Below are 19,542 nucleotides of genomic sequence, written 5' to 3' on the forward strand. Positions count from 1 at the left end.
TTCAAAATGACAAAATGAAGGAATTCACCCCAAAATTCACCCCAATGAAGGAAGAAAGGACAGCCAGGGACTTAATTAACACAGATATAAGGAACATGTCTCAACAAGACTTTAGAATCCCGATAATAAGAATGCTAGCTGGGGTTGAAAACAGATTAGAATCCCTTTCTGCAGAGATAAAAGAAGTAAAAGCTAGTCAGGACGAAATAAAAAATGTTATAACTGAGCTGCAATCTCGAATAGATGTCACAGCAACAAGGATGGATGAACCAGAGCAGCAAATCAGCGATATAGAGGACAAACTTATGGAGATGAAGCAGTACAAAAGAGGGAGACTAAGGGAAAAGGGCACGATTTAAGAATTAGAGAAATCACGTGACTCATTAAAAAGAAACAACATCAGAATCATAGGCGTCCCAGAAGATGAAGAGAGAGAAAAAGGGGTAGAAGGGTTATGTGGGCAAATCATACCAGAAAGCTTTCCTAACCTGGGAAAAGACACAGACATCAAAATCCAGGAAGCACAGAAGACTCCCAATAGATTCAACAAAAACTGACCATCAACAAGGCATATCGTAGTCAAATTCACAAAATACTCAGGCAAGGAAAGAAATCATGAAGGCAGCAAGGGGAAAAAAGTCCTTAACCTACAAGGGAAGACAGATCAGGTTTGCAGCAGACCTATCCACAGAAACTTGGCAGGCCAGAAAGGAGTGGAAGGATGTATGCAATGTACTGAACCAGAAAAATATGCAGCCAATAATTCTTTATCCAGCAAGGCTGTCATTCAAAATAAGGAGAGATAAAAAGCTTCTCAGACAAACAAAAACCAAAGGAGTTTGTGACCACTAAACCAGCCCTGCATGAAATTTTAAGGGGGACTCTCTGAGGGGAGAAAAGACGAGGGGAAGAAAAAAAAAGACCAAAAGCAACAAAGACTAGAAAGGACCAGAGACCACCACCAGAAACTCCAACTCTACAAGCAACATAATGGCAATAAATTCATATCTTTCAGTATGCACTCTAAATGTGAATGGACTAAATGTTCCAAATAAAAGACAAAGGGTAACAGAATGGACAAGAAAACAAGATCCATTTATATGCTGTTTACAAGAGACCCACTTTAGACCTAAAGACATCTTCAGATTGAAAGTAAGAAGATGGAGAACCATTTATCATGCTAATTGTCAACAAAAGAAAGCCAAAGTAGCCATACTTATATCAGACAATCTAGATTTTAAAATAAAGACTGTAACAAGAGATGAAGGGCATTATATCATAATTAAGGGGTCTATCCACCAAGAACTAACAATTGCAAATATTTATGCTCCAAATGTGAAAACACCCAAATATATAAATAAATCACAAACATAAAGAAACTCATTGATAACAATATCATAATAAGGGACTTCAACATCCCACTTACAACAATGGATAGTTCATCTAAACAGAAAAATCAACAAGGAAACAATAGCTTTGAATGACACACTGGACCTGATAGACTTAACAGATATATTCAGAACATTTCATCCTAAAGCAGCAGAATACACATTCTTCTTCAGTTCACATGGAACACTCTCCAGAATAGACCACATACCGGGACACAAATCAGCCCTCAAAAAGTACAAAAAGATCGAGATTATACCGTGCATATTTTCAGACCACAACACTATGAAACTTGAAATCAACCACAAGATAAAATGTGGAAAGATAACAAAACTTGGAGAGTAAAGACCATCTTACTAAAGAATGAATGGGACAAACAAGAAGTTAAAGAGGAAATTAAAAAGTACATGGAAGCCCATGAAAATGATAACCACAGTCCCAAACCTCTGGGACGCAGGAAAGGTTGTCATGAGAGGGAAGTATATAGCAATCCAGGCCTTCCTCAAAAAGGAAGAAAGGCCTCAGATACACAACCTAACCATACACCTTAAGGAGCTGGAAAAAGAACAGCAAATAAAACCCAAACCAGCAGAAGAAAGGAAATAATAAAGATTAGAACAGAAATCAATGCTATTGAAACCAAAAAGCAGAACAGATCAATGAAACCAGAAGCTGGTTCTTTGAAAGAATTAACAAAATTGATAAACCCCTAGCCAGTTTGATCAAAAAGAAAAAGGAAAGGACCCAAATAAATAAAATCAGAATAAAAGAGGAGAGATCACAACACAGCAGAAACGCAAACAATAAGAAAATATTACAAGCAATTATATGCCAATAAAATGGGCAATCTGGAAGAAATGGATAAATTCCTAGAAACATATACACTACCAAAACTGAAACAGGAAGAAATACAAAATTTGAACAGGCCCATAACCAGTAAGGAAATCGAAATAGTAATCAAAAATCTCCCCCAAAACAACAGTCCTGGGCCAGATGGCTTTCCATGGGAATTCTACTAAACATTTAAAGAAGAGTTAACACCTACTCTCTTGAAGCTGTTTCAAAAAATAGAAATGGAAGGAAAACTTCCAAACTCATTCTATGAGGCCAGCATTACCTTGATCCCCAAACCAAAGACCCCATTAAAAAGGAGAACTACAGACCAATTTCCCTGATGAACATGGATGCAAAAATCCTGAACAAGATACTAGCCAACCGGATCCAACAACACATTAAAAAAATTATTCATCACGACCAAGTAAGATTTATACCTGGGATGCAGGGCTGGTTCAATATCCACAAAACAATCAATGTGAGATATCACATCAATAAAAGAAAGGACAAGAACCACATGATCCTCTCAATAGATGCAGAGAAAGCATTTGACAAAATACAATATCCTTTCTTGATAAAAACCCTTAAGAAAGTAGGGATAAAAGAATCATACCTTGAGATCATAAAAGCCATATATGAAAGACCCAACACTAATGTCATCCTCAATGGGGAAAAACTGAGAGCTTCCCCCTAAGGTCAGGAACAAGACAAGGACGTCCACTCTCACCACTGTTATTCAACATGGTATTGAAAGTCTTAGCCTCAGCAATCAGACAACATAAAATAATAAGAGGCATCCAAATAGGTGAGGAGGTCGTCAAACTTTCAGTCTTCGCAGATGACATGATCCTCTATATGGAAAACCCAAAAGTTCCACCAAAAAACTGCTAGAACTGATCCATGAATTCAGCAGTCTCAGGATATAAAAATCAATGCACAGAAATCAGTTCCATTCTTATACACCCACAATGAAACAACAGAGAGGGAAATCAAGGAATTGATCCCATTTACAATTGCACCAAAAACTATAAAATACCTAGAAACAAACCTAACCAAAGAGGTGAAAAATGTATACACTGAAAACTACAGAAAGCTTATGAAAGAAATTGTAGCAGACACACAAAAATGGAAACATTTCCATGCTCCTGGATAGGAAGAACAAATATTGTTAAAATGTCAATACTATCCAAAGCAATCTACATATTCAATGCAATCCTTGTCAAAATAACACCAGCATTCTTCACAGAGCTACAACAAATAATCCTAAAATTTGTATGGAGCCAGAAAAGACCCCAAATAGCCAAAGCAATCTTGAAAAAGAAAACCAAAGCTGAAGGAATCACAATTCCAGACTTCAAAGTGTATTACAAAGCTGTGATCATTAAGACAGTATGGCACAAAAAATATACCCTCAGATCAATGGAACAGAAAAAATGGACCCACAAAGGTATGCCCAACTAATTTTTGACAAAGCAGGAAAGTATATCCAATGAAATAAAGACAATCTCTTCAGCAAGTGGTGCTGGGAAAACTGGACAGTGACATGCAGAAGAATGAACCTGGACCACTTTCTTACACCATACACAAAAATAAACTCAAAATGGATTAAAGACCTCAATGTAAGACAGGAAGCCATCAAAATCCTCGAGGAGAAATCAGGCAAAAACCTCTTTGACCTTGGCCACACCAACTTCTTACTTACCATGTCTCTGGAGGCAAGCAAAACAACAGGAAAAATGAACTATTGGGACCTCATCAAAATAAAAAAAACTTCTGCACAGTGAAGGAAACAATCAACAAAACTAAAAGGCAACTGACAGAATGGGAGAAGATATTTGCAAATGACATATCAAGTAAAGGGTTAGTATCCAAAATCTATAAAGAACTCATCAAACTCACCCCAAAGACAAATAATGGGCAAAAGACATGAATAGACACTTCTCAAAAGAAGACATCCAGATGGCCAACCGACACATGAAAAAAATGCTCAACATCACTCATCATCAGGGAAATACAAGTCAAAACCACAATGAGATATCACCTTACACCTGTCAGAATGGCTGACGTTAACAACTCAGGGAACAACAGATGTTGGCAAGGATGTGGAGAGAGAGGATCTCTTTTGCACTGCTGGTGGGAATGCAAGATGGTGCAGCCACTCTGGAAAACAGTATGTAGGTTCCTCAAAAAACTAAAAATAGAACTACCCTATGACCCAGCAATTGCACTACTAGGCATTTATCCATGGGATACAGGTGTGCTGTTTTGAAAGGGTACATGAACCCCAATGTTTATAGCAGCACTATCAACAACAGCCAAAGTATGGAAAGAGTCCATGTGTCCATTGATGGATGAATGGATAAAGAAGATGTGGTGTGTGTGTGTGTGTGTATATATATATATATATATATATATATATATATATATACACATATAATGGATGACACACACAATGGATGATGATCAAAAAGAATGAGATCTTGCCATTTGCAACTACGTGGATGTAGAGTATTATAAGGGTATTATGGGGGTATTATGCTAAGTGAAATTAGTCAGAGAAAGATATCATATGACTTCACTCATATAAGGACTATAAGATACAAAACACATGAACATAAGGGAAGGGAAGCAAAAATAATATAAAAACAGGGAGGGGGACATGAGACTCTTAAATATAGAGAACAGAGGGTTGCTGGAGGGGTTACAGAAGGGGGCTAAATGGGTAAGGGCCATTAAGGAATCTACTACTCCTGAAATTACTGTTGCAGTATATGGTAACTACTGACTAAATAAGTAAGTAAATAAATATATAAATTTATATTAACTGAGAAAATATTTTTATTATCTCAATAGAAACACAAATATTTCCCATTTGTTCAGTGGTAGAGGGACAAAGAAAATCATCATTTTAGTCTATTAACAATAATTCACACTAGGAATATTTCAAACATGACTTCTGAAATTATATGAAGGGCTATTTGCCAGCAAGGAAGGCCCAAAAGAGAAATAAATGCTTCAGCGGTGTGTATGTGTGGGGTATGGTGAGTGGATCAACCAGAATTGACTTACTTCCCTGTTTTCCTTTTAGGGAGCTTTTAGTTATATATCTACAAGGAAGGTTTCCTTTGTCTATTTAAAGAGGTACGTATTGAATGTGAATTATGTAAAAAGTCAGAACCGAAAGCAATCTAAATGTCCATCAACAGGGGAGCATTAGAGTATTATGTAGCCACTGTTGAAAGTGACATTTACAAAAAAAGAATGATGTCAAGGAAAAAGGGTTCAAAAATCATACATACAGAAGTTTTATAGCTATGTTTTTTAAAAAGTTGTAAGAGACAGGGTACTTAGGTGGTTCAGTTGGTTAAGCATCCAACTTCGACTCAGGTCATGATCTCACCATTCGTGAGTTTGAGCCCTGCATTGGGGTCTGCGCTGACAGTCCAGAGCCTGAAGCCTGCTTCATATTCTGTGTATCCCTCTCTCTCTTTCCCACCTTCACACACTCTCTCTCAAAAATAAACATTAAAAAAATAATAAAAATAAAAGTTGTAAGACACATTCAAAGAGAAATATGAAAACTACATCAACTTGTTAACATATTGGGGGTTTTTCCTTCTTATTCTTCTGTATTTTTCTGAATTTCCTTAAGATTATCTCTTTTGGTTTTGTGATAGAAAAATTAATGTAGCTATCAAAATAATCCATTGTGAAGAAGGAAAGTGGGTACAGGTACAGAGGAAACACAACTGGCTATGTGCCAATGACGGTGGTGATGGCACAGAGGGGTTCTAGAAACGATTCCCCTACTTTTATATTGTTTATAATTAAAAAAAAAAAGGTTTTAAAAAGAAATAGCTACCTTTCCACTGCTTCTGAGGAATTGCTGTTATGGTATTAGAGTGCAATTCACTGGCTTGAGTGTTACTGGCTGGTAATAGTCATTAATCCTGTGTATTATGATCAATATTAAACAGAAATTCCACCACAGTTGAATATATAATTGAGAGAATTAGGAGACCTAAAGAAATTGATTCATAAGGTATTAAGTAAACCATACTGATAACAACAACAAAAAGGACTTAAGCCTCCTGACACTTAACAGCATTTTAGTACCGTAAAGGATACTTAAGTTTGTGATGGCAAAGCAGTGGAGATTCTTTTTATTTAAAATAAATTTAATATGCAGAATTTTAGACTTATAGCCTAAAAAATTTTTGAAATCCCCCCTAATATTGATTTTGTATAAACCAAAGATATAATAAGTATAGCATCATTAATAGAGCTACCTAAAGGAGTTTCAGGCAGGTAAAGAATATCGTATTCAACAGATGGGCCAAGATTGCTCATCTTATTAAAGGTCTTTGAAACATAAAATAAAAACAGCTATTTTTATTATGCAAAATGCCATTTACAGATTTTATGAAATAGGTAACTGGCTTGGAATATTATATTAATTGATGTGTAATTATGAGATCTCCTTGTCAGTCCTTGCCTTTGTTCTTAGAACTTAATATAAAGCAAGTTGCAGCAGGCCACTTTAAAGATTCTTTCAACAAGGCCACATGTAGCCTTTCTCTTCCTCTTCCATTTATCTCTTTGTCCTATTCTGAGAACAATAATATTTATCCTACCCTATCTTAAAATCTTGACAAAGTTAAGTGGACAAAATATTAGGACATAATGATACTGATAGTTCTATCTTGACATCTTTCCAAAGCTTAGGGCTTAAATGCTTACTATGTAGCTAATTTCTTATTATTATTAATTGACCAAAAGGGTATTTTGGCTAGATTTTGTAGCCAAATGGTAAATAAATATCATTTAGAAGAACCAAACTCACAAAGAGATAGATACCTTCCTGTATCCAAGAAAGCAACTACAGGTTGGTTATATGTAACCAATAGTTCTCTATCACTGAGAGTCCTCAAATGGAAACAAACAAAAAAACCCAAAACCCACAAAAAACCTAGCAGGTAAACATAGTACAACAGTATTCAAGCATCTAGGTATATAATCTCAAAAATACCTTCAAAAACCCTGAAATTCTTTTTTTTAAATTTTTATTATTACGTTTCTTTATTTTTGAGAAGCAGAGGAAACAGAGCACGAGAAGGGAGGGGCAGAGAGAGAGGGAGACACAGAATCTGAAGCAGGCTCCAGGCTCTGAGCCATCAGCCCAGAGCATGACACGGGGCTTGAACCCACGAACCGTGAAATCATGACCTGAGCCAAAGATGGACACTCAACCAACTGAGCCACCCAGGCATCCCAAAACCCTGAAATTCTAACTACAATCTTAGTTCTTTTATTTGCTGTCACAGAATTCAATTTTGACCTTGTTCCTAATTTTTCTTAAAGATTTTGACATAATTGTAGTTAACAGCATAAACATCAAACAACATGAGACTTCTAATTTAATATACCACATCAGAGTAGGTACAATACAGATTTTATTATTTAAATCAATGGAATAATAGGTTACATCATATTCCATGGTTAATTTCAAGGTCTATTCTATAAATTGAAGAATAACTTTTTTTTTGTATATTGACAAAGTCAGCAACATTTTAAATTGTTAAAAATATACTTAACTCGGGGAGCCTGGGTGGCGCAGTCGGTTAAGCGTCCGACTGCAGCCAGGTCACGATCTCGCGGTCCGTGAGTTCGAGCCCCGCGTCAGGCTCTGGGCTGATGGCTCAGAGCCTGGAGCCTGTTTCCGATTCTGTGTCTCCCTCTCTCTCTGCCCCTCCCCCGTTCATGCTCTGTCTCTCTCTGTCCCAAAAATAAATAAACGTTGAAAAAAAAAATATATACTTAACTCTTTTCTGGAAATTGGAACTGCAGATATTGACTTGATCAAGTTTTCTGGTGGAAGATCCAAAAGTCTGGAAAGCTAATGTTAAAGACAAAAACAAAAACAAAAAGAACAGAGAAAGATGGTTATTAGATTTGTACCATATTCAGTGGAATACTGCTTATCAATAAAAAGAATATTCAGATACTTGACAACTTAAATGAGTCTCAAACGCACTATGCTAAGTGACAAAAACCAGACTTAAAAGGCTAGATGGTGTATGATTTACTTACTTGACATTCTGGAAAATCCAAAACTGTAAGAATGATGAACGGATAGATCAGTGGTTGCCAGGGGTTGAGGTTTAAAGTAGCAAAAGAAACTGTTCACCAAAAAGGATAAATTTTGTATTTGTAAATTTAAAAATAAATGGTATTGGTGTACCTGGATAGCTCAGTTGGTTAAGTGTCCGACTTTGGCTCAAGTCATGATCTTGCGGTTTGTGAATTTGAGTCCCACATCGGGCTCACTGCTATTGATGGAGGAGCATGGGGCAAGCTGAGGGCAAAATACAGGCTGGCAGACCCCTCCTCCCCCAGGTGGAATATGTGTGATATTCCTCGGACACTCCTGGCTACCCAAGAACTAAGGAAAGAGGTTTAAGTGCTTGCCATGGTAATGTGGGAAACTAAGGCAAATGAAACATTATATTCCCTTACTGCATACAACCCACTGAGAAGTCATTGAAACTGGCAGAGTGACCTCCCTCTAGGAGCTCAGCTGCCTCGATGATGACCCTTTGCTAGGGGCAAAACAGAACCTTAGCTTAACATTACCCCAACCTCCAGAATCCTGTTAAGTCAGCTTCCTTTATCTCAACTGCCCCAAGATATATGCTGGCAATCACAGTCCAGTTTATGGTCCCCTGATATGCATCTCAAGAGTCTCATGACTGAGGTTTTATTAAACAGTAAAAAATGGTGTTTCCCTAGCAACCGCTACTCCCTGAAGGTCCTGGAAACCTTGCTTCCAAAATACCTTAGAGACTTACTCTATCCCTGACCCCCTCCCGACCTGAAGGTATATAATGAGTTACCCCTCACAACCCCAGTGCAGCTCTTCCTGCCCATGGGTCCTTTAATAAAATCACCTTTTTGCACCAAAGACATCTTCAAGAATTCTTTCTTGGCCATCAGCTCCAGGCTCCCCACCATCATCCCAAACTTCATCATTATCAGCACAGAGTCTGCTTCAGATCCTCTGTCCTTCTCTCTCTGCCCTTCCTGCATTTCCTCTCTCACAAAAATTATTAAACTTTTTAAAAATAATAAATAAATGGTATTTTATTATTTATTTTTTTAATGTTTGTTTACTTTTGAGAGAAAGACCGAGCAGGGACGAGCAGAGAAAGAGGGAGACAGAGAATCTGAAGCAGGCTGCAGGCTCTGAGATGTCAGCTTAGCGCCTGATGTGGGGCTCGAACCCACAAACCGTGAGATCATGACCTGAGCTGAAGTCAGATGCTTAACCAACTGAGCCACCCAGGTGCCCCTAGATTTTCTATCTTAAGTACAACTAAAGTCTGCTGGCTAAACAAAAAACAAAAAACTTAGTTACAAAGGTGAATTTTAAAGGATTTCATCTGACAAATAAGTTGTGAACTTAGGTAATACAATGTTTACATTTAAATGAAAAAGACAAAAAACTTTGTTTCCAGTAAAAAAGAATCTAACTACACAGTACAGTACTACCTGGCAACAAACTTTTCCTAAAAGTAAATTCTAACACCAAGTTATAGTCACATGAAGATATAAATACCGAAATAGAAAATACCTTCAATAGCAGTTTTACAGAGGCACAAAAACATTATTATAGGATGTAAATTAAAAAGCCAAAATAGAGATTGAGGGAAAAGGAGAAATATGGGGAATCACTGTTTACAATGGGCACAGAGTTTCAGTTTTACAAATGAAGAGTTCTGGAAAAGGTTGATGGTTATGGTTGCACAACGGTGTGAATGTACTTAATGCCACTGGACTGCACATTTAAAAATACTTAAAATGGTAAATTTTATATTGTATAGATTTTCCCATAATTAAAAACAAAACAAAAAACCTAAAGAAAGACCCTGGGATGAAGTAGTGGAAGGAAGCCTTCTTTACATAATCTCCCACGTCCCACCCATTATGAAAATAAAATGAAAAGGATGGAAGAATGGAGAGGAGAAAGAAAGGATGGTAGCTAATAAAAAGGGTCGATTGTTGGTTCTCCAGCAACAAATATACAGGATAGGCACTGCCCAAAGTTAGAAACTTCGAAAGTGACAGCCAAGGAAAGAAACAGCAGATTTTGAAGAGGAATGAAGCAGCCTTGTTTGGCAAGGCTCCTAACTTGAATTAACAATTCTCATTAATACCTCAATCTGGAGAGAAAAAAAATAAATTCATTATTTTATTTGACATATTATTTATATGACCAGAGGAAGATGCTACAGAGCTGTGGGAGAGAATGAGTAAAACAGAGAAGTGAATTCCAGTACTTTTCAGAAGTGAAGATTCTAGAGCAGCACACTAAAGTTTTCTCCCAATGGAAACAATATATTCCCCAATTAAATGGAGCAGATTCTTTTTTTCTTGAGACAGACAGACACACACACACACACACACACACACACACACACACAGAGACAGAGGGAAGGAGGGAGGGAGAGAACGTGCGTAAGCATGCAAGTGTTAGCAGGTGGGGTGGCAAAGGGAGAAAAGGAGAATCTCAAGCAGGCTCCGTGCCACTGTGAGATCATGACCTGAGCTGAAATCAAGAGTCGGACGCTTAACCAACTGAGCCACCCATGTGCCCTGAGCAGATCCTAATATGGTTTTGTATGGGCAGTAAGAATCAGAGGAGGAACTTTTATAGGAAGATGAAAAAAATATTAGAGCAAGCCAGCAAAAATTTAATATGCCAAGTCAGAGTTCATGAGTAATGTATACAAGTCACCATGACCTACCTACCAGAGAGACAGAATGGAAATCCCTAGAGTTTATATTTTTTGTAATCATAAAAGCAAGGTGAGCCAAGAAAAAAATCTCACATGGAGAATGAAGTCACCCATACAATGCAGGAACAAACAAAGTGTGGGCAGAGCTGTCAAGCATGATCAAGATGAAAAGTAGGTAAAACAAACAGGCAAACTCAAAGAGGTGGGGAGGGAGGAGACGGAAGGCCAGATGGTCAAAGAACTCTTGTTTAGGGGCACCTGGGTCACTCAGTCGGTTAAAAGTCTGACTTTGGCTCAGGTCTTGATCTCATGATTTGTGAGTCTGAGCCCTGCATCAGGCTCTGTGCAGACAGCTTGGGAGCCTGGAGCCTGCTTCAGATTGTCTGTCTCTGTCTCTGTCTCCCTCCCCGTCCATGCTCTCCCTCTCTCAAAAATTAAAAAATTAAAAAAAATAAAAAAATAACCGAACGAATACAAAAACATTCATCCAAAGTCTTCAAGATTTGTGAACACAATAAGGATTTTTAAGACAAAAAAAGATAAAAAGGGAATCTAAAAATTAAATACAAATTGATAATAATTTTTATTATACAATTAAGAAACACAAAGGAACAGTCATAATTAAAAGAAAGACACAGAAGGCCAATAATTAGAGAATACAGATTTTAAAAAACACAAATGAAAGCAATTAGAGGACAATAAATAAAATTTGTATAAGATAATCCAACCTTAGGATAATTGGTGTCCCAAAAACACAAAAGAGCAGCAAAGAAGACAGGAAAATAAGTACAATGGTTCTCTAGCACTCCAGCAACATAAGAATAGAGAAATAAAACCCAAAGTCACACTCTTCAAAAACTGATAGCTAAGGAAAGATGCAAGAGTCTGAAGCAGAATGGAGCAGTCGTGTAGCAGGGTTCCTAACTTGGTTTCTCTTATCAGAAACTATAGAGATGAAATCAACAAAACCCATGAAAATTAAGAAATATTCATAGATATATATCTTGACTCTCACAAAAGCAAGGCCTGAGAAAAGAACTATGTGCAGGTAGTTTATTTGGGAGGTGACTCCTGAGGGCATAAGTGACAGATTGACAAGAGTGAGAAGGAAGGAGAAAAAGTTAAAGACTGCTGTCAAGGTCACTGCTACAGGCAATAAGGGCTGAATTTCCATAGCACCTCCCAAAAAGCACACACAGTATCTACCAAAATTGGCTATCCAAAAATAGGAAGCAGGAGTTTCCATTCCCCATTGATTGAGGGCTGCTTTTTTTTTCTTAATGTATATTTATTTTTAGGAGAGAGACAAAGTGCAAGCGTGCACAAGTGGGCCAGAGGCAGAGGGAAACAGAGGATCTGAAGCAGGCTCTGTGCTGACAGCAGAGAACCCAATGTGGGGGACTCGAACTCACAAACCACATGAGATTGTGAACTGGGCCGAAGTCAGACACTTAACTGACTGAGACACCCAGGCTCCCGTGAGGGCTGTCTTTGAGGGTGTTAACTCTGCCACACTTGAGCTGGGCATAGGCTTGAACCAGCAGGCTATTAGACTAGATGAGGTGCTGTTAGAAATAAGTGATTGGATCTCCCTCTCTGCCCCTCCCCCGTTCATGCTCTGTCTCTCTCTGTCCCAAAAATAAATAAACGTTGAAAAAAAAAAAAATTAAAAAAAAAAAAAGGGGCGCCTGGGTGGCGCAGTCGGTTAAGCGTCCGACTTCAACCAGGTCACGATCTCGCGGTCCGTGAGTTCGAGCCCCGCGTCGGGCTCTGGGCTGATGGCTCAGAGCCTGGAGCCTGTTTCCGATTCTGTGTCTCCCTCTCTCTCTGCCCCTCCCCCGTTCATGCTCTGTCTCTCTCTGTCCCAAAAATAAATAAACGTTGAAAAAAAAAATTAAAAAAAAAAAAAGAAATAAGTGATTGGAGGCAGATGTGAAACCAGTCACATAAGTGGCAGCTGGAGCCAAGCAAGGTGTGACCAAAGTGATAGGAGATAAGGCAGAATACTCAATAAAATGGAAAATTTCCCTGAAATGAGGAGCTAAATCTAAATTGTGGTACATTACTACAATGACACCGAGCAGTAAAATGAAAGAACTAGACCTCTCCATGCATTATTACAGATATATCTTTTTTAAGAAATTGAGGCTAAGAAACAAAAAACCCAAGTTGCAGAAGGATGATTACAGTTTGATTACTGTGAGAAATGAGCCCACTGACCCAATCAAAGGAGGGATGGGGAGACTTGGAGCACAGTGAAGTGAGGCTTGTAATCAATTTTCTTGCAAGAGCAGTGTCTGATGGACAGGCACACTTGGGGCAGTTACAGCAGACAATTTATCTTCTACCCTGGTTCCTCTTTGGTTGAGTACTACAGAGGTTACAGCTTTACCTGGAAGTTGCCTATGCCCATGTAAGGCAAAAAGTAGTCTGACTGGAATAAATGTACATTTCTTGAGGTGATGCAGAGACGCCAGTTCTTTGGTGCATGCTCGTTGCAAAGCCCATGAAAAATAAGCCCACGAAATGGAGAGGGTTAAGAACAACGAGGAAGTGAAGTGTCCATGGGTTTGGGACTCCACTGGGTGTGGGGGGGGGGGGTGGCTGGTACATATTTCCAGTAGGTTGTAAACCTATTGTTAACTAGACAGAACAATTTTATTTGGTGTTTCTGAAAACGAATCATCTCATGTAATTCTCACAATTACCACTTACATTAAATGTAATAACTTGCAAAAATATACTATTTAGGGATACATCCATGGGTAGAAAGTGACATGCACAGATATAATAAACACAAAATCTTACATGTGAGGAAAGAGTTTTTGGCCAGGGATAGGTACCCAGAAGATTTAATAGTATTTGTAATAGTTTATTTTTTAAGTTGAGTGATGGGTACATATCAACTATATTTTTCTCCATGATGAAATATTTTATTAAAAAAAGAAAAACTGAATCTATATATCAATATAAATTACTAGGTCAGGAAAGCATAATAGGGAAAATTCAACACTGAAAACACATTCTGCTTAAGTTACAAAATTTCAAAAATAAAGCACCCAATCAAGAAAACTCCAGGTATGAAATAAATGTACTGTACTTTGTAGTCATATTATCTAACCACAAAGACCATGATCTTGGTTAAAGTAAATAATTTAGTAATGATATTATATACAACTAGATTCACCCACAAGAGAAGTTGTAAACTGATATGTTTGTTTCACCTGCTCAGTTGTTTTTTTAATCTGAATTGCCAACATATGAAAATTCATGTTTTAAAATAACATTGGATTAAATTCAAAATCAGAACTAACGAATCTGATGTTCTTGCTTTATTTCTAAAATGAAGATTTTTGATCTTATTTCTAAACATGCTAATTTTATAATGATATAAACCTCCTCTATATATTTCTAGGGTTATTTTATTTGAGAAGTCAAAATTTCTTTAAAACAACAAATTAAAAAAAAAAAAAAAAAGGCACCATGAACCCTTCTGGAAGATCTGCTTACAAAAAAATCCAGCCAATTAAGCCATACCTTGGGAAGAGGATTGGAAGGAAGCATCTTATCCAATTCAATGTAAAATGAATAGGAAGCAAGTTGTGCAGATATGGCTAATAGACAGTAAGTGCTACACACTTTGAGAAAGTTACCCAAACAAATTAGGAAAGGTAGAGGAAAGTTATACCAACCAGAAAAGTGCTAATGTCCTTATTTCTTAATGGCAAGGGTTGATACTATCTAAATTTGAAGCATCAAAAATTTTTAAAGAGACTCCAAATTGTAATGTTTTTCAAAATCTCTTTTCATAAAGTAGAGGACTCACTTAGGAAATATAGCAATAATTCTTTGAGTTACATTTTGGTTTCTTTTTCTTTAAGCACAAGCAAAACTGTTTAGTATTTTCAACTTAAAAACAGCATTTTGGTTACGGGGAATCATAATACTATTATGCATTTCGTAGTTGGACATTTTCTATCACAAAATTTTAAAAAACCCTCAAAAGCCCATCACAATACAGCCCAATTTTTGTAAAAAAGCATATATAGTCTTCCTTTTTTTCTGTGTGTATATCCTCCAAGAAATGTATCTAAAATAAAGTTCAACCAATGTTGATACTGATTACTTATGGAGGAGGTTTTCCTTTTAATTGTTTGCACCTTTTTGTATTGCTTAATTCTTTACAATGACCACACATTATTTTTGCAAAAATGAGATTTTTTTTCTTTACCAAAACACAACTTTATATAAAAGTACTGTTAAAAAGATTCCTTTTGGAAATGAAGCCATACGGTTCAGATATGTAGCTTTCTGGTTATCTAACTTCATGTGGGGCTAAAACATTCACCTAGAATAATGGATAAAATTAGTTCCCCTTTATTTTTTAATTTTTTTTTGACTATTTATTTTTGAGAGACAGAGCGTGAGCAAGGGAGGGGCAGAGAGAGACAGAAAGGGAGAGAGACACACACACACAGAATCAGAAGCAGGCTACAGGCTCTGAGCTGTCAGCACAGAGCCCGATGCAGGGTCGAACCCACGAACCATGAGATCATGACCCGAGCCGAAGTCGGACGCTTAAGCGACTGAGCCACACAGGCGCCCCAAAATTAGTTCCCCTTTATAAAGGCTCTGGGATTGTAGTGGTGTGAGGAGGGATTCAAAATACCCTAACCTCAGAATTCTGAGGACAGAATATAATAATGATAAACATTTATTGAATATATACAATGTACCAAACATAATCTAAACACTATGTACAATACTAAACACTGTTTGAATTCACTGAATCCTAATGACAAGACTATAAAGTAAATAATTTTCCAGATTTTACAGAAGAGGCAGAGAACTTACATACCTGTCAAAGGAGAGGGTAGATTTAAACCCATGTCTTCCATGGTCAATGTTCTTAATCATTATAACTATGGTTCCCACATTTTGTTGCACAGTCCACATCGGAATGACTCACAAATCTTTAGAACACACTGATCCCTGGCTCCCACAGCCAAATATGCTGGTATGACCTGGGGAACAGGATGTAAAAAGTTCTCTGGTCTATTCTAATATGCAGTAAAGTGTGGCAACCACACCGCACTATACCTTTAGGTTTCCTGGTCTTTCCGAGTTGGTAGTTATCAAGCCTGGAGCAACATCAGAATCACCTGATGATTTTTAGAACTTTGTCCCCCACCTCACCCCAGACCAATGGGCCTGGGCTTAAGTATTTTTTTTAAAAAATATTTATTTATTTTTCAGAGAGAGAGAGAGTAAGAGAGAGAGAGAGAGAGAGAAAGAGAGAGAGAGAGGTATAGAGAGAGTGGACAGAGGAAGTGAAGCGGGCTCGGCACTGACAGCAGAGAGCCTGCTGCAGGGCTCAAACCCAAGAACTGTGAGATCATGACTTAAGCCGCAGTCAGATGCTCAACCTACTGAGCCACCCAGGTGCCCTTGGGCTTAAGTAATTTATAATGCTTCTCAGGTGATTCCAGTCTATAAACTAGGCTTGAGAACTGCTGCTTAGGAAGGTACCAGCAGTCTCTCCTCACATTACCAATCAGTGCCAAGGCTAGTGAGTGTTTTTAATGAGAGGAACATCTTTCAAATGGGTAGGGCACAAAAAAAAAAAAAGAAAGAAAGAAAGAAATATTAAGAAGCACTGTCAAGTGGTCAAATGTCAGAGAGCATGGTTTTTAATTCACCTACATTCCCATAGGTCTACAATTATTCAGGAAATCATAAGATTTTCTTTAACTGTCTCTGAACTTGGATTTAATGCTTTCTCTCATGAGAATGTTGCCTATGGGTTTCCTTATACATTTCCTTTCTTCTTTCCCCTTCAGATAAAGGTGTTTTCCTGGCATTGGGCTTCACCTAGGACTACCGCAGGTAAAACAAGGACCTATTGATAATTACCTACTTGAGACCTCAGGATGAAAGAAAAAACTTCTACAGAATAAAATATACTAAAAATTACTCAAGGAGGATAATAAGACCACAACAATAAAGCTCAAAATTTTAACAGAGAAATAAAATCCACAAAATATTAAACACATTCCTTGAGAAGTAAACTAAATAACCCAAATGAATAAGGAGAAAACCTGAGGTTGAAAGCAGGGAACATTTAAGAGAGCACAAAAGTGAAAATCCACATATGCCAGATCTGGTTTGGGAACTTAAGATCAGATTCTAATGTGTAATATAATAATGGCCAATATGTATCGAGTGCCAACAATGTACCAGGTACAATTCTAAGTCTTAGATTTGGCAATACAGCATCAGAGATTTTAATGTAATCTTTGACTACAAGGGTATCCAGTATGAGAAAGCACATTAATTAAGGAGCTTGTGGGCGGTTCTCAACCATTCCTTTTCCCTCAGACACACACGATTCCTACCCCCAGTACCCAAGTACTGAACACAAAGCCAAAAAAAAAAAAAAAAAAAAAAAAATTCCTATCATTCTGGTTCTAGACAGGTTCTAAATTCAATTAGAAATTAAACTGACCAGATTCAAGATCGAAATCTCTGATAATTTCATAAAAACTCTAATTTTGCTAATGAAAAAGAGATCCTTATGCTTTAGCAGTCATACAGGTAGCAGAACTGATATTTCTTAGGAAAATTTGCTCTGCATTTTTATCCATGTAATAGTCTATAGGCATGAGTCTCAAAATTCTTAAAATGTTATCAATCACTCTTCCAGATCTTAAATTACTTAAACTGTTTCAATTACCCCTGGTTATTCCTCACTTCTGACTCTCAAATATAACCAGGCCAGGTATGTACATTTGCCAGCAAGAGCCAATGCACAAGCATGCCCATATTTGTACAGACTTTCTTCAGGTACAGGTCTGGATTAACTGACTCAAACTGGCAGCAAACCTGGTAACAACTGAAACTTCAGGGTACAGAAGAGAACTTCCCAAAAGATTGGGAAGGCAAGTTATTACCGACTATCTATAATGAAAGAAATTTAGCACAACTCTTGAATAACTTGTAGTTTTAAGCAGAATGGAATGCTGGCGGGCCCGTTAGAAGTACGTGTTAGGAGAGAAATACACATCTAGACAATTCAGTCATTCAGCAAAATGTTAATAACTGGTGAATCTGGATAAAGAGTATATAGAGTTTTTTGCACTATTATCATAACTTTTCTTTAATTTTGACATTCAGAATTAAAAGTAAAAAAAAAAAATTAAAATGAACCAGCTGGATTTATTTTAAACTTAACGTCAAAACCTAAGTGAAAAGAGAAAGGGAAACAAATCTATACTCTGCCATTATGTTTCTGAGACAGATATAGTACTGACAATTTTACACAGGCTATTTTATAGAATATAAAGAATTAGAGCTTTCAGTCAAAAAGCTAGGTTTGTAGTTCAACTCTACAATTTCGCTGCTCTGTAACTTTATTCTTTTATCTTCCAGAGTTTCAGTGTCCTCCTCTATAAAATGGAGATGATACAAATAGGATGATTGAAAAGATTAAAATATCACAATATCAAGTACTGTACACTTTGTGTGCATACCACAGTCCTAAGTGATGGGAGACAAAATCTCTATAGGACTTCTAGGTTTCTGTGTGTCTTGTAAACATGGCATAAAATCTTTTCAAAGATGCACGTATAGCAAACAGATCTGTAACACAGAGAGTCTCACTGCAGAGCAAAGGGGAACGTGCCTACTGCCCATTCTAAAAGTCTCGGGGCTCCTCTCCTATGTAACAAGGCACACTACCTGTGCAGGTATCATCTGACCTTCCTCACATTGCCCTGTGGAAGAAGAGGTGTCTGGGGAACTGATACAAGCAAATGTTGATACTCTGACCACTACTATTGCTGTAATAAAATCCTTTTTTCACCAAGGGATCTCATGTTTTCTGCCACCATCAATGAACTGTGGTAAAATAGGGTAAAATCCCAAACCCTTCACAGTTCTTGACACTATACACCTTCCGTTAACATTTATGTCCTTAGATCTTATCAACAGCCCCATAAAGTTTAGCAAAAACACTGCATGGTACAAGTGAGATATTTCACAAATGGCAGTTATTATTGTCTTCATCATCATTAATCTTTGCAACAATCCTGTAAACTTGGAATCAATACCATCATTTTATAGGTTAATTAACCTGCCAAGAGTAAGTCAGTCACACAAATGGAAGGACTACAATTTTAATCCTTTCCAGTTTTACCATGTTATCTCACAGCTTTGAAATTATGAACTCATTTGGCGAAGCTGCAAACCTTGTATTACATCACCAACAGCTACTTACTCTTTAAATATTTATTAAACATCTTCTGTTTTAGGCACTTTGTTGGTGCTAGGGAAATAGTGAATCAAACATGCTGTCTTCATGAAGCTTATAGAGAAAGCATACACCAAAACAAGTAAAACAACTAATTCCCTAAGAATAATTAGCTAATGAAGTAATTATTAGCTCTTGCAAGTGTTATGATGGAAGCAAACAAGGGTCTGAGACAGAGAGCAACTGGAGGACACACTTTTCAAACTATAGGTTGTCGGT

The 19,542-nt window shown here is 37.3% G+C and overlaps 1 protein-coding gene across 14 annotated transcripts in view; it reads right to left on the minus strand.

Moving 5' to 3' along the window:
* Nucleotides 1-19,542, minus strand: part of RARS2 (arginyl-tRNA synthetase 2, mitochondrial) — a 90,734-nt gene that overhangs the window by 68,346 nt on the left and 2,846 nt on the right. For 3 of the 14 annotated variants that reach the window (XM_045057825.1, XM_045057824.1, XR_006597988.1), the window contains exons 1-2: nucleotides 15,874-16,063; nucleotides 8,043-8,116 (exon numbers count right to left, since the gene is read on the minus strand). In XM_045057825.1, coding sequence (XP_044913760.1) covers nucleotides 8,043-8,116; nucleotides 15,874-15,913 — 114 coding nt within the window. In that variant the 5' untranslated portion in view covers nucleotides 15,914-16,063. Of the gene's footprint in view, nucleotides 1-8,042; nucleotides 8,117-15,873; nucleotides 16,097-19,542 lie in introns of those variants that run through there. The other 11 variants (XM_023254172.2, XR_006597990.1, XR_006597989.1 and 8 more) reach the window with 7 other exon arrangements.

This window comes from Felis catus, chromosome B2, assembly GCF_018350175.1.
Source record: "Felis catus isolate Fca126 chromosome B2, F.catus_Fca126_mat1.0, whole genome shotgun sequence".
Taxonomy (NCBI): domain Eukaryota; kingdom Metazoa; phylum Chordata; class Mammalia; order Carnivora; family Felidae; genus Felis; species Felis catus.